General features: G+C 41.1%; 1 protein-coding gene across 1 annotated transcript in view; it reads right to left on the bottom strand.

Moving 5' to 3' along the window:
- The window catches only part of LOC137914498 (VPS10 domain-containing receptor SorCS3-like), a 38,649-nt gene extending 25,430 nt beyond the window's left edge, over positions 1-13,219 (bottom strand). Inside the window, exons 1-2 of the mRNA XM_068758035.1 lie at positions 13,190-13,219; positions 9,108-9,698 (exon numbers count right to left, since the gene is read on the bottom strand). Coding sequence (XP_068614136.1) covers positions 9,108-9,698; positions 13,190-13,219 — 621 coding nt within the window. The remainder of the gene's footprint in view (positions 1-9,107; positions 9,699-13,189) is intronic.
- Positions 13,220-16,078: the final 2,859 nt, after the last annotated feature.

Genomic DNA, 16,078 nt, shown 5'->3' with positions numbered 1-16,078 from the left:
CTCTGACGGCTGTCTGGAGGTCACTTTTTGTGGCTTTGCCAGATTTGATGAACGGACCGAAGATGGATTATAAATCCATTAAGTGTCTGAAATAAACACAATCTAAAATGCCCGTGTGACAGCACATGCTATCCACGCACAGCGGGTGAATGCTTCTGTGCACTTTGAATGTTTAATAGCATATCGCATAAAAATGTCACCATTTATATTGGTAATATCAATAATAAAAGAAGCTACATTTTACTGTAGAAATGCTTTAAACCTCTATAGTGACCAAGATATTTTAGCGGCTAAATTGAGCTGGGTCATTTTTATACCACACTGGAATACATTTTTTGTTTTCAGTGACTTGATTCATGTTATCTTATCTACACTGCTTCTTTTATCTGTGACATATATTCTAGAATGTCCTAACATCTAGTGTCAGACATACGATCGCCATCGTCCGATGGCAACTCATCTCCATCAACTGCAGCTGTTTTCATCGTCACATGGGAATTAGAATCAGCTTCAAGGTTCTAGGTCTGTTAGCCATGGTTCAATGCAGCACATAACAATGCAGTGATTAGTAGCGGAATATTAGAATAAATCAAAAGCCTTAAATGTAAAAACCAACAACAACACACCCATCATTCCTGTTCACACTATGACATTCCCGTTGTATTTTCTCAACATCAACAGCGCACCCCAAAGTTAGGGATGAACTGCTGAACACAGCAGAGCATTAAGGCACCAATACTAAAAATACGATGGAGAGGTTTGGCGAGATGAACGAACATTTAGCAGCTGCCTGTCACTCAAAGCTATCATATCCTTAAAAGTGAATAACTTTAAGCCTTGAAATAATTTAAATGGAGGGACTTAAATAAAAAACTCACCCCATGTACAGTTATCATGAGCAGAGAAATTAATTATCAAGAACACATCTGTTTCTTGTACCAAGCTGTTTATTCCTGCTTAATATTCAATACGGGTTCTATCACTCACATTTGGACCCAGAATTGCATGGCCTTTCAAAAGATCTGAGGTTTCTGGTACGCCCATGTTGGCTTCAACCTCTAGAAGTATGAAGACGCTAATGATGACAGTATGTGCTATAATTATTAAATAAGCAGCCACTCAACCATAAGAAATGTGAGGGAGCAAAAAATAAATACAAAATCTCGGACAGACCAGGTTATCGTTAAATTTTCAAATACACTTTCACACACGTGTCGTGGCTTCAGCAAAAAAGCTGACTACCATTTTCTGTTTTGAATAAGAAGCAGAAAAAGCAGTTTGGAAAGCATAGAACATATAGTGGGATGACGTCTATCTAATAATGCAAATCCATAGAGGCCATTGTCAGACACCAAAAACTGCCATATCAGTGTGAGGGTAGCAAGCTGGAACCTTTCTGCGTTTCACTGGCCTGTTCATGCAGATGTATTCCTGAGGACACAAAAATAAAAGTGGTTTCATTTGTTGTTGAGCTCATTACATCCTCAACTTCATTAAAGGAAAGAAGATAGAAGGCAGGAACAAGAGAGTCACTTGAGCGATTTGACAAATACTACATTTTCTTTAAGTCAACTCGCTAATTAGGATCCTAGATCTCCTTCCCACACCGACTGATTATCACTTTTCATTTTCACTCTTAGTGCTATGATGTAAAAGATCGGCAGCCAAATGCAAGAGAAACATGTTTTGTCTCTCTTGTTGTGCCAAATGTGATTACAAATATTTTTTTACCAGTAGAAAATAATCAAGGAATCAAAATGAGCTCAAAACTCCAGTAACTCCAGACAGGAACCAGAACTTTCCCCCCCTCATGAGATTAGATTAATATATTCATGCAATCCATTAGACATTATCTGACGTAAACACCTGCAGAGAACAAAAGTACAGTATTGGTTGCAAATTTGCATAAATGTCTTTAAGGCTTGACAGCAGCGAGGGCAAAATCAAGAAGTGGGTGGGGGAATGAAAACAACATCTTGATTGTGGCTTTGTGAGGCCGTCTGCAAAGGAGAGCACTTAGCAGTAAAGACAAACTGCTTTTAAGAGAAATGATGCCTTTGGAGAGAGACTTTACCCCGGCTCCTCTTCTTATTTCCGGGACAAATTGATTGTTTGTTCTTTTACGGGTGAAAACATACTGAAGGGATGCTGCTTTTATCAGGAACACCTGAGTGAAATACGCTTTTGCATTAACCTGCCGTCTGTATGTTTGCACATCCTCCAGACTCCTGAAGTCTGGCCATAGAGTCCTGATGCTCTGAGCTTTGGAGGTTTCAGTAGTCAATTCGGTCCTTCATGAGTGTGTGTATGGGGGGGGGGGGTAATGAAACTGGCGTGTGTGTGGACATGTAATGTGTTGCCACGGCCCGACGCACTGTGGTTTGCGCAAATGGTAGAAAACAAGAAACGATGCATTCAGGGACAAATTTGAGGGAGGTTTTAGAAGTCATTTAAATGTTTTGACACATCCGACAAGGTTTTAGTCACATCCAGTGCAATTTAAAATTAATTTGATGCATTATAAGCAGTGTGGAGAGCCAGAAATACAACATTAGCATTTCACTCTCACATGATTTTCTTGTTTTGTTCTTTTCCATTCTCTTTTTGTCATTGAATGTTAAAGTTAAATTTACGGTAGCAGAACTGCTTCTGCTTTCACTGTGAAATACTGTTATTCCCTGGAATACAAGAACCGGTTTTGTCATTTTTAAACGGCAGCATGTTGGAGAACTTTGAGCAGTGTAACGCCGTTCAGGACATTTCTTCCAATCTCCTCTGTTCCTTCGCTGCTCTGGCTCCTAATGGCTGGCCTCCTGCCTGCAGGGGTCTGAGCTGGAGCCAAAGGCAGTGCTGTGTCCAAATTGAGATTCGGGAAGAGAAAAATCCTCCACCTAAAATTGCCTCCGCCGCCGTCAAAAGTGCTGTGAGACTCAAAGATCCTGGGTGACTTGAGTCTCCTATCACTCATTTGCATTTTAAATGATGTGTAGAAGGAAAACCTGGTAGCTCTTTAATGGTTTATTTATACGTCTCCTCAGAATTACAGTTATCTATTAAGCTTCTGTATTCTGTTTCACCACTTAACACTGACAGACGTCGGATCAGTGGGAACTTCTTTATAGAAGTAAGGCTCTATGCTCTTGGGCTGAACTTAGGTCATGGTCAAGTAGAAGGGTGAACACTAGATCAGGTGATTTTTCTGCACGCACGGGTCGTAAATTTGTTTTGTGTCATTCAGCCCATTTTTCTGAAACAAACACAAAAACAGCTATTCTTCCTTTCCAGGTAATATTTTAATCCCAACTGGCAGGGCACTGAGCTTGGTAGGCTCAACATGCAATGACTGATAAACTGATGACCGACAAAGCCAAATGTCAAACCAGTTAATTAAAATGAAACTGAAACTTTGGCTGCTGAGTCACGGCTCTGTGATAAAAGTCTTGTAAAAGCTCACATCTGCTCATTTAGTTGATAACCCTTTATGCTTACCGGTACTTTCTTTTCATTTAACACAATGTTCAGGCTCATAAGCGTGAGCCTAAAGCCTTCCAAATGCAGGAAGCCATGTAATGTTCATTATACTGGTAAGCACAACATTAGTGGTGCAGACTGGACGGTGGTTTTCTTCCTGACTCCTGCATGTTAATAGATTTATACAAAAAAATAGAAAAGCACACAGAGAGAGCAGACCTCCGCCAAGCAGCTCATTCTCCTCCTATCTGGATTTATACAGTCCACATGGTGATCTGGATCATCATCAGAAGGCTCTAAATTGTTCCTGGTATCTTTATACACCAACCATGAAAAGTAAAAGTGAATCGGAGTTTTATTTTTTGTGGAAAGATTGTGCTATGCAATAACCTTTGGGTTAGAATAGAGCCTCCAACTAGCTTTGCTGTATGAGTCAAGAGGAAAATGCAGTAAAAGGACAACAACTGGGCAATTTGAAGAAAAGGATAATTATTTTGAAATTTAGATTTTGGTTTGGGATGATGGTTGTAGCCTTTATGGTACCGTGCTGTTCACTGTTAAAGTATACTTACAAAACTGTGGCGGGACACTAAGGTAATGTTTTGTTTCCCAGTATTTGCACCCTTATGTTTTGTACTAGTATTTACAAAAATAGAAAAGCATTCATTCCTCATTGTTTCCCGAATGCCCTATTTTGTTATCCTTGTTTTATAATTATCTCTGTTTTCATCTTTTGCACATTGAAATAGCACCAAGTATTTACTTACTTATTTGTACCCAGCTCATATACATAACATAATTACATTATACTCGATATCACGCAGTGCATTGTGTGTGTGCTTTTTATTTATTTATAGAAAAGCTCTTTAATCTGATTTATGTAGGATGATATTTATTTATTTTTAGTTTGTTTGCTGCTTTCTTTATTTGCATGTTTGTTCATGAAATGTTGTTTACTGTAGTATCATCTTAAAGCTACCAGTACACTCATTCTGGACACTGGCTGATCTGCATTTGTCGCACCCGGTTTGTTTTTTGCAGTCTAACCGTTTGAGCAGCTGCAGCAGTCATTCTTCGCTTTCTCACGCTGCCTTCAGCTTCAGGGACGGCGTGAGACGGTAGTAACGCTGAATGCATTGTCTGTACATGTTAATATCAGATTCCAGGCTTATTTGTGCAGCTCATTGGTGTCATGATACGCCTACTGATACTAATGTGCAGAGAACGGTGTGCAGATTCTAACCTAATCAATAGTTTAGATGAACACGTTGTCGTATAGTTTCTGGTAAACTGCAATAATTGTGTCCACATTTACGAGTGAGTTTCGTCAGCTTCTCATTGTGACGATAACTCGGCTGTATTTGTTAAAGCAAAAAGCAACCAGTCACTTTAAAATGATTTGTTGAGGGAGAATTCAGCGTGTCATTTTGTTTCTAGGAGTTTTCCTTCACCATTCACTGCATGGCGTGTCTGTGTGTATGCCGCTTTTCTATCTTACCAGAGAGGAAACTTTTTTTTCTCTATTCCAACTGATAAATTCCCGGCACTGTAAACTGCCAAGTCAAACCATTATTTAAGCCGACTGCCACCTGAACAATTCCAGTCATCTTTGAATCTGATGGCAGCTGCTGGGTTGCTTCGGGGCAAAGTGAGCCTCGCTGCATGTTAGCAAACCCAGTTCACTTGTCTGACTGATGTTAAGACTGATTAAACTAAAGAACTGAACAAAATCAACCGTGACCTTTGGGCGTAAAAACTTCTGGTGAAGCGCCCCAGTTTGTCCGCGGTAATTAACAAGGAGATCATCTCCCAATCTGAATTTCAATTCTTTTGATTTTCCAATCAGAGAATGCATTAATTTGTTTTCATAAGCAAATCACAGCTATTATATGTGTCTACCACACTGCGACACTTATTAAAACTAATTAATCACATGCAAACCTGTCAAATACGATACCCGCTTTGTCACTTTGATTAACATTTCACTTAACGTGTGTGTGCAAGTGTGTGTGACTGCTAACGATGGAGAGACTGAGCGGAGGTAGAGAAGGAATCAGGCAGTGACAGTGTGTTTGAGTGTGCAACTGATGCAGGCCTTTACGTTGAGCTTAATGTGCACTTTGTGAGACAAAACTACCCCCCCCCCCCCCCCCCAACTGCTGATGAAGTGCTGAAAGCTTATGTTGATGTGATGCATTATGGTCCCAAAGCGCAAATGCTTCATGGTGAAAAAAAAGGGCACACATGTTATTTGAGGAGTTAAAACTGGGATTTCACTGAATTATTACTACGGAGGGAGAGAAACTTGCACCCTGTGTGCCATAAAATAAAGCAGTGGCAAAAAAAAGTGCAACCTCTCTCTCAGTAAACCTTTATAAATTGCCCATCTAGGCTCCTGATCAATTGTTTTTGCTGTAGTAACCAGAACATGCCCACTTACATAGCATGGAGGATTGCTGCAATTTCTATCAGCATCTCACAGCAGACAGTGAACCCCTAAAGGCTTGAGACGGCCTGGATTAATGAACCAACGAATGGTGCTGACACCCTGAGGGACAAGCAGGTAAAGGACCAAAATGGCTGGTAGAAAGAAAGATGATTTTGATAGATGTCTTTTTTTTTTTTTTTTTACTGGGATCTTAGAGCTAGAAGTGCAGTAGTGTGGAGAATATGAACGACAAATGAACATGAAAAACAAAAACATGTCCTTTTGTTATATCTGAATACCCTGATGGAGGCAGCTTTTAAATGCACTTTATCATCCTGCAATACCCGCAAACTCCGGTCAATCACCTCTGTGAATTGGGAAGCCATTCCATTTGATTTTATGGATCAAGGACTTTCTATGCAACCAGCATGTTAAATGGAATGACTGTCTATCTAATGAACCGGTTTCAAACACAAGTGTACCCCAGGGCCTTGCCATTTCCTCATTTTTATTGTCCATTTATACCGATGAGATTATGTGCGACAACAACTGCCTTGTTCCAACTCAGCATGGGGACAACATGGCCCAAGAGGCCTGTCAGATTCCCAGTCAGTGGCAGCAGAAGAAGACAATGGTACAGAGCTGACAGATTGGTTTTGACTCTCGCCACCTCAGACAAAACATCACACGCACAAAAATATATATAATAATGAGACTTGGCCAAGAGGAACTGCTGACTGCATCGATGTCCAGCTTCAGATAGTATGTCTTTCATCGCAGACCAGTGGAGATGGCTGGACTTGTATCCCCACCATGCAGCGGGTACACGTTATTTACACCAACGTACAGTATAATATCTGCAGCAGCATCTCAGGGAATCGCCATGTCAATAAAGATGATCATTAACTGTCCTCGGCTTCAGCACTATGCGAGAAACTGTAGAAAAACTGGTCATCCTGGAGCCTAAAATCATTTTGCAGCCAATAACTCCCTGGTCACCAGCTGGCTTTTACTCTAAGACTGTGGTCTTCGTGGTGGTGGGAGGAGGGGGCAGTATGTGTCTCTGGAGTTTAGGATGTGCTACAATGGATCTTTAAAAAGATTATAACATGGTCATATCTGAGCTCGAACCATCGTTTGAGGCAAAACAAAAAAAGAAAAACCCTGAAATATTGATTTGCTATTTTTCAGACATCCCCAGCCCAGCATATTTATTATTATTCTGATTCATTCCAGCTCTGTTTTTTTTACAGTCATTTATGACAAAAATCATTACAGATCCCAAACCCATATACACCAATCGACGTTTGAATTCATGACATATATGAAGCAAGAAATATGCTCAGTCAATCGATACTACATGGAGGTAAGATGCATGAATTTATGTGATCATTTTTGCAGCCTATGTTGTGTTCCCATGCCAGGCTTTGATGCATGTGTCAGACATGCAGGTGTAAAATAATAGGAGGACTGATTTGTGGACAGATTTGACATTTTATACATTGAAATTCTTCATGTCTGAACTCTAAATATCTCCTACTATATTTTTTCTCATTTTGCTTCCCGTGGGATTTCACATCTTGGCCAGCTGACAGACAACGTGTCGAAGTGAATATTTGATAGACCTACCCTAGACCACAGGAATGAAGTAATTTCCCTTCAAATGTCCCTTTTAGATTGGATTTATTATCAGCCATTTACATCTGATATCTCCTGAGCTCTAACATCTAGTCATAAAAAGCCATCAATTTAAACTCTGCAGTTCCAGTCGCACTTTTGGGACAGCAGACGGGGATTCAGACTGTATAAATCTCCGATGTTGACTGGCTACAGTGACAAGCCCATCAATGATGATCCAGTGTCATCCGCTGTCTTTTTTTTGTGCTGCAGTGTCCTGCAGTAGAAAAGGCCACCGCCGGAAAAAGACAAAAAAAAGGGATCAAACTTAACATTTTTCACAATACCCCCACAAATGAGAATGTATTAGATGAACCATTTATATTCCTCATTTTCGACACTGTGATGCATCAACATGACCAACGTCTGAGACTCCACTGATGTTGATGTTATCATATTTTATCTAACAACAAGAACAAGGTAAATGCTGGAGCACAAAATTCATCCAGAGAAATATATTAGCATTTTTGGGATAATGCATTAATATCTGCAGTGTCTCTGGGACACAGAGGCTTTCTGATCTGTTCCAGGATTAATGTTGCTGCCTCACACCACTTTTATCAAAAGAAACTGAGGCGCTCTGAATCACCTGAAGGAAAAGGCAGAGTATCTCCCCTCTTTTGCACGAGGCTGTTTTAAGATGTTTGTGCTTGATAATCACTGCAACTTTCCAACACCTCCACATGCATATGTAAGGTAAGCGATACAATCTCAATGTCTTTGTTGTGGTAAAACAGCGTGCAACATTAAAATGCGTGTGCACTTGAAGCCATGGTGTATGTGTGTGTGTGTCTCCCTGTGTGAGTGCGAGGGGGTGGGGGGGGTGATTTGAGTGATTGCTGCAATGTCTTGTAATCCATTTAAGTTGTGCACTTTCCCAGCAACCTGTTCTGAAGAGCAAAGCTTCCTACATCTTTCAATGCTGAATTCATCCCTTTAGTAATGTGTGAAGTCAATGTCAAATAGCTGGACACAGCTTCAGCCTCCTGACAGACATCAGTTTGATTTAGCTTTTTAATTAATTATTAATTTATTCTGATTGATGTCATATTAACAGCTCCTTCCCAAAACATAATGTCAAATAAAAAAAAAGAATGTTACAGATGATGTATTATTAATAACTTATTATAAATACTTCATTAAGATGAATTACTATTGTCGTCTGAAAGGGAGAGAAGAAACCCCGCGACTGCGTAAATCTACCAATGAGATGTCCATCAAACCGTAACGGGAAAAAAACGTGACAATAAATCCTTTATGTGGGAAAAGAAATAAAAATGTAATTACGAAAGGAAGAAGGAAAAATGCATTGCTCAGACCAAACCTATGGGCCGAAATATTTAGTTTGCAGAAAAGAGTCTCCTCGCGCGTGCTGAAATGGCTGTGCGTAAAAACGCAACACCCGTTCAAAACTGTATAGAAATGTGCCAAACGCGCATTTCACATCAGAAAAAATATATAATGAGCATGTGGGATAATTACAAGTTGTCTGAAATGATTGCAGGAAATGTTTTGCCAAACTGGAACTCACGCTGCTGTTGTGTCCGGACCAGTGCACCATCGCCTGGTTGTGCGCGGAGTCTCCCGACAGAGCAAAGGTGGAGGTGTCCAGGTTCGGCTCTTTCTGCCTCGGGTTTGCCCGGCTTTCCTCACCACTTCGCCGGTACTCGGCTCTTGAGCTGGAAACTCCTTGGGCAGCCTCCACAAACCTCTCTCTTAATATCTGATCCACACTTCTCCGTCCCCTCTTTCGTGTGTCGGGAATTTTATTTTCGAAACACACATTGACCTTACGTCCTCTTTGTTTGTTCTTGGAAATGACGCCATACTTTTTACCAGGTGTCTTAAGATGATTTGGATAGTTTGGTGCCGGTTTTACGCCGATGGATGCATCGTTCCAAAGTCCACTCTGCTTGGCATTCCCCACTTTCTTGCCTTCGGATGGTTCCAAAGCATCAGCCGCGTCTCCTCCAAATGCGCTTGGAACTTCTGTGACACCGCTGGCTTTGTCGGAGACGTTCAGTTCTCTAGTTCCACGTACCTCCGGCAGCGTTAACTCCAGGCGGTGAAATCTGTCGTTTTTACCGAGAGAACTTATTTCCGCTTGAGCCACAAACTTGGGCTGAAAAGAGTGCAGAGATGCGAAAGCCAACAAAGAAAAACGCCACAGTGATGACAGTCCCATTGTTGTTCCCCGAGACTAATGATATATTATGGGGGGGGGGGGGGGGGGGAATACGTGCCAGAGCGCTTCTGTGTATTCAAGGTGTCGTGTCTGTGATCCAGACGCCGCGCAGCGCAGAACCGCTCACGTCCAAGACTTTGTCAAAGTGAAGGACCAGTTGGGGAGGCGCTGCGCGTCAGGCAAACGCGCCGACGGAGACTGGCTGCGGGAATGGACCGGGCTCATTATTCATTATTCATGAGAATATTTAAATAATAATAATAAAAATAATATTAAAAAAAACAAGGCTTTATACTTTCAAATTGTTCAATGCTTTTGTTTTCCGCTTTGCGGGGCAGATTCGTATTTAGTTCAGCTTCCGATTATTTGGATAATTCAATAAAGTTATCCGAGACAGAATTGACTGGGAACGATCGACAGCAAAAGTGATTTTTATCTTTTGTGGAGCTGCGCTTTGCTCACGCTGTGGCAAACATGTAACTAACAGGACAGACAGAGAAACATCATTTGCTTGCATCATTCCACACCGGATTCACCTGTCAACTGTGTGCACGCGCACATTCCGAGAGAGTCCCCGTGCGTTTTCCGACCAGATGTTTTACATGGCTGTAGAGGGGGGGGGGGGTTGGTGACTTATGTATGTTGCTAAAATAAGACCTTTTTTGTATTAGGCCACTAAAACAATGTCCCTTTGGTGGTCTACTACACAACAACCCAATAAAAGAGGAACACCGAAGTCATCCTGATATGTTCACTGTAACCTTTAACCCAAAGCTTCCATGCATTAACCCTCATTTAATCTTCAAATGTTCTATAAGTCATTCATTATGTCACGTACATTTGAAAAATCGAGCTTCCTGCAAATCAATATGCGGGTTGAGGCGGTATCTACTTTGTACCACCAGAACTCTGTCAGCTGTTGTAAAGTTTTTTTCACCTGGGAAAATTATGATGTCAGGTGATTAGGAGCTAAAACACGCATTAGATATATCAGCATCAACTGCCAGCCAGACAGCTGCCCGAGGGAGAACCATGAAGAGGCGTCCTATCATCTTCAAGGACAACAAGCATACCTTTGTATCACAAAAATAGGACAAAGAGGGGAACCAGATATTTCCATGTAATGTGACAGCAGATGTTCCATGCAGTTAGAGATAAAACTGCAGAAATCACTGCTGCCTGTCAAGGTTAAGCTCATCCAGGACCTGGAGATGCTCAGCCCAAACCTCAACGGCTGAATGAGCAATTCAAACAGCATGGACTGTTAATTATGAGACAAACTTTTAGAGTATTCAGGAATGCTCGCGCTCAGCCTTCATCTAACAGTGAACAAAATGGTCTGAAACAGGTATCAGTGAAGTATATCGCATATACAGTGTGTTCGGAGCTCAGATGTATATACCGCCGATGAAAAACTGCAGCGATGGAATAAAAAACACAAAAAACTCACTGCCCTTGAAAGTTCCACAAAATCAAGCTCACAACATCCCACTGGAAGGACTGACATTCACTCACGACATGAGTTCATTGCTGAGAACAGCACAAGCTCATGCACATGATCTCCCTCCCAGACGATGCACTGAAAGCAGCAGCCTTGCTAGTCGTGCCGTCTTCCTTGGAGAGCTTGGTTTGTGTTTTTTTGTCCCTCATTTTGCTTTTTGGCACGGTTGTACAAACAAATAGAGATTCATGCAAGTGAGGACTCCTGGCAGCAGGTGCTACTGTTGCAACTCTGCTGCAGGCCAGGCAGATCGCTGCTCTCTTTACAGCCTGTTCCCGCCAGAACACCTCTGCGACGAGAGGGTAATTGGACTGATCACACTCTGTTTGCTCATTACGCTGCTAAAATGAAGTGGGTTGTTCCCCAAACACGCCATGACCAGCCAGGAGGGAGGAGCCAATTTCATCAGTGACAATTCTTTTCATCTGTTCCAACCTTGGGCCAGGAGAGCATTGTGCTAATTCTAGTATATTTGTGTACGTTTGCATGTGTGAGACATGAAAGAGAACTGAAACGTGTGATTTTATGGGAAGAAATGTTTGAAGGGAGAGTTTCAACGTGTCTGCGTCCCACATCCTTTGTGTGCTTAAACTATGACAAGGAATATTCCTGGATAGAGAACATCTGAGAATCTGTGAAAGAGAAAGAGAAAAAAAAGAGATAACAGGACCAGACTGAAAACTGTGTACGTCGGTGAAGCTCGTGAAATTTCATGGGCTCTCCTCCCCAGTGCAAATCATCGGCATGATTATCAAATGCAATCATCTCATTGTGGTGGCCGATAACTCCGACCGTGCAAACAGTACAATGCTCGGTCCTGTTTCTGGTGGAGACGGGGAGCAAACGTTCAAGCTTTCAGGACAAAATCCCATTTGTGCATGTGCGGTCTGCATCCCAAGCTTGTTTGTTCCAACACTTCGGTGATCCCCACGGAGCGGACGCACGGGCAGTAGCAGCAACCGTAATGGCCATCACCCAGACAACTCCGAATCACGTGCACGTGGGAGATGAACAGCAAGGTGCACTCCCTCAACTAAACCCGTTCCATTAAGAAGAGAAACTTTTTATTTTTTGTTGCATCTGGCAAAACACTTATTTTGTGTCTTCTTCATTGTCTGGATGAAATAAAGCTATTTTAAAATCACAGTGGGAGGAGCAGTTTAGGCCAGTTTGCCTCGGCAATAAACTCTGTGGCTGAAAACAGTATTCTCCTCACCTGTGAATCACAGGCTTACTGTTATCCCTGATTGATTCTTGCTCTTGAGCTTCTTACATACAATCAGCAGTCCAATAGGTCTCATGCACCAGTAGTTGGTTTGCATTTATGTATTGTATCTGCTATAATTATATTCTTTCATTTATATTCTTTCATAGCATTCCCATAATTTAAAAGACATCCATATTTAATGAAATCTGAATTGCAGCCCTGTAATTATGTTAGATTATATGTGTTCTGTGATGGCTACGGACCCTCTAAGTATGCCTGTATTTTATATTTTTATTTCGTTTAATTGACACAGACATGAAAGAAAATGTTGAAAAATCAATGATCTGGAATCTTGACGAAGATGGAAAATATCGATTGACCGCGTCATCCTGATCAGTAGCAAAATTATTTTACTGCTTATTGTCATGGTTTCATGTTTTATTATGGGAGCATATTTTTCTCTTTCTCTTTGCCTTTCTGGTACTGCTTTTGTCATGATCCATTTGGTGTTCAGTGTTTGCCCTTTTTCTATTTTCCCTCGCTGTTGGATTCTCCGTTTCATGTTTCTTGTCCTTTGTATTCGTTACCATTGTTCCCCTCAATGTTTCCTCTGCGTATTCCCTCCACTTTGATTATCTGATTAGTTCCACCTGCGTCTTGTCTGACTCTGTCCCTGATTTCCTGACTTTATAGACCACGTGTTTTCCCCCTTTTACTTACCTGCTCATTGTCCTGATGAGGAGGTCTCATCACCTGTTTTAGCAACCACCTTCTTGTCCCGAGGAAGCTTTCTTGGTTTTGACCCTCTAATTACCTCCACCGAGATGAGGCGGGTGTTATGTAATCAAGATGTGAGTCCGTTGGTCCGTCCGTCCGTCTATTAGCAAGATAACTCAAAAACATATGAACGGATGTTGATGAAATTTTCAGGAAATGTTGGGAGTGTTGCCAGGAACAGATGATAAAATTTCGGTGACTCAATATCTCGGTTGATTATTGACCAATGTTTATGGAATTTGACACAGTCGTGTAGGGAGAGGATCTTTATCTTACCACCGAATTTCATCCAAATCAAATACAGAATAATGTTAGGGGAAAATATATTTCATTTTAAAATTGAAAACCCCATTTACGGATTAAAAAATCTGTTATAAATACACATCAACTGTCATTCACTTTTACTTTTCATGGTTGGTGTATAAATATATCAAGAACAATTTATAACATTTTGGTGATAATTTAGGTGAGATCCTGGATTCTGGATCACTTTGAAATTTTTGTTAACATTGCAGTCAACGGAATGTCAAAATGTGTTCCTCAATATCTCGGTTGATTATTGACCGATGTTTATGGAATTTGACAGGGTCATGTAGGGTTGGGACCTCTATCTCACCACCGAATTGAGTCAGGAAAAAAATATTTCATTTCAACATTGAAACTCCATTTACGGATTAAAAAATATGTTAAAATGATCCAGATCACCATGTGGATGGTGTAAATTGAATTAGGAGGGGAATGAGCTACTCGGTGAAGGTCAGCGCTCTCTTTCCTAGTTTGGATTATTGATTATTTGGTTTGCTGCTTTGGTTCTAAGCATCATTGATTTTGACCTCCTGGATTTATTTTTTACTTTTTGCATTAAACCCATTTCCATCATTACTTCTTGGTCTCTGGTTGCCCTTTAACTTGGCTTATTTACTTTTTAATTTACTGGACTGCTGCCAACTAATCTCATTCCCTTTTGTCTACATTTGGACCCCTACACCAAATAATACCAACATGCAACCGTGTTCGGGCCCAACACCTATCCCCACCAAGAAAATCCTTTCAGCAACTCTTGGATAATCTTTCTGACAACTCAACCAACCAACAAACGAACAGACGGTGTCTGCTTGGTGGAGGCAGCAATGGAAGTTAATTTGTCTGTATAGCAGGGGTGTTGTGCTGTTGCTGTTCTCGTGGTTTATTCACATGTTACATAACCATCAGGGATGGACATATCTTAATATTGTGACCACACCAGGGCCTTAGTCCTTCTAGGACTGTTCGCTTTGCCTTGCAGGTCTTGAAATAAGTCAGAATCAGAAGACGTTTATTGCCATTGTCAATGAGGGTTCACTGACTAGGAATGTTTCTCGGTGAGGTCGTGCTACATGTAACAGTAATGACTAATTCAGAAAACATACAAGTACAGACACATCACAAAACAGCAGCATCGGGAGTGGATACACAGATGTATATTAGCAGCAGTAAAACTAGCGTAATCACGCAGTGCTATTGGATCTGGCTGCTCATTTTGTTAAACAGAAGATGGGATGCAGTGTTTTAAAAAAGTTTTAATTCTTTAGCAGCACACTTGATACGTGTCTCCACATTGTGGATGCAGTGCTTTTTATGTGGAGCTGAGATCAAGTAATTGGGAACACCTGTCCAGTGTTTGCAGGCTACGTAACCCCGCCTACCCAGTTACAGGTGTCTGCAATTAGCAATCAGTGGCAGTTATCACTGCCGCGGGTGCGGCTGCTTGGCTCTTGGCCCACTCCCAAAGCTATGCTGTCTAGTCCGTTGGTGTTTTTGCATTCCTTCCTTTTGCTTTTCCTTGGCAACATGCGCCACACATTTGCCAACACGTTCATGCGTTCACGTTTACTACTTTCACACCACATTGCAATATTGCTTTAACTTCTTAAACAAACTTTTGATTTTGGAACCAACTTCAGCTACATCTCCCTCTCTTGTGGCGGCCTATGAGCCAGACGTAACAACATGCAGCGCTGATCTGTGGATCTGGCTGCTCATTTTGTTAAACAGAAGATGGGATATGGTGTTTTAAATAAGTTTTAATTCTTTAGCGGCACACTTGATAAGTGTCTCCACATTATGGACGCAGTGCTTTTTATGCACAAGACACTGCAGCTTAATTTAAATTTCTTAAATCTCCTGACCCTGTCAAGATCTGCCAACGTTAATTCTACAGACCAAAAAGGTTCAACAGAGTCTGATTGTTTCATATAGTGAAACGTATCCTCCAGATAAACACTGAACTCCATCAGTGCTTATCCTGTCAAGTTCATACCGCCAGTATTTAGTAGCACTTTGCTGCATTAACGTCCAATGATATTTCCACCAGTGTCGTTAGGATTTCTAATTAGTATAATTAAATTATTAAGTAAAACACTCATACTGTATGTCAGGGCTTAATTTGTCAGATCTTGCCTTTGAAGTTAGTCAAGTCACTTGTTGACTTTTTTTTTTTTTAATGTATTTAAAATATGGATTTCAACGTACAAAGAATAAAAGGAGAGAGAGGACAGTGTCTGCCAAGTCACCTGAAAAGTTTGTTTTGATGAGCCATATTAGCTTGTGGTTGAATACTATCATAAGCATTGCAAACATATCAAAAAAGTAGCCATGTGTGCTGTGAAATGATGACATGAAAATTTGCAGAGCTGCCCATAGGCCTGAAAATGAAGGGATTGCTTGAGAGACAAAACAAGAGATATCTGTTTGTCCCTCTAATTCAGTTTCTAAGATTGCTTGCTTTTCATGGTTGTACATACAAGCCTCGGATTCTGGACTAAGCCTAATCCACCGACAGAACGGAAATGA

Source organism: Brachionichthys hirsutus, unplaced genomic scaffold, assembly GCF_040956055.1.
Source record: "Brachionichthys hirsutus isolate HB-005 unplaced genomic scaffold, CSIRO-AGI_Bhir_v1 contig_801, whole genome shotgun sequence".
NCBI lineage: Eukaryota > Metazoa > Chordata > Actinopteri > Lophiiformes > Brachionichthyidae > Brachionichthys > Brachionichthys hirsutus.
This window is presented reverse-complemented; position numbering and strand designations above follow the sequence as displayed.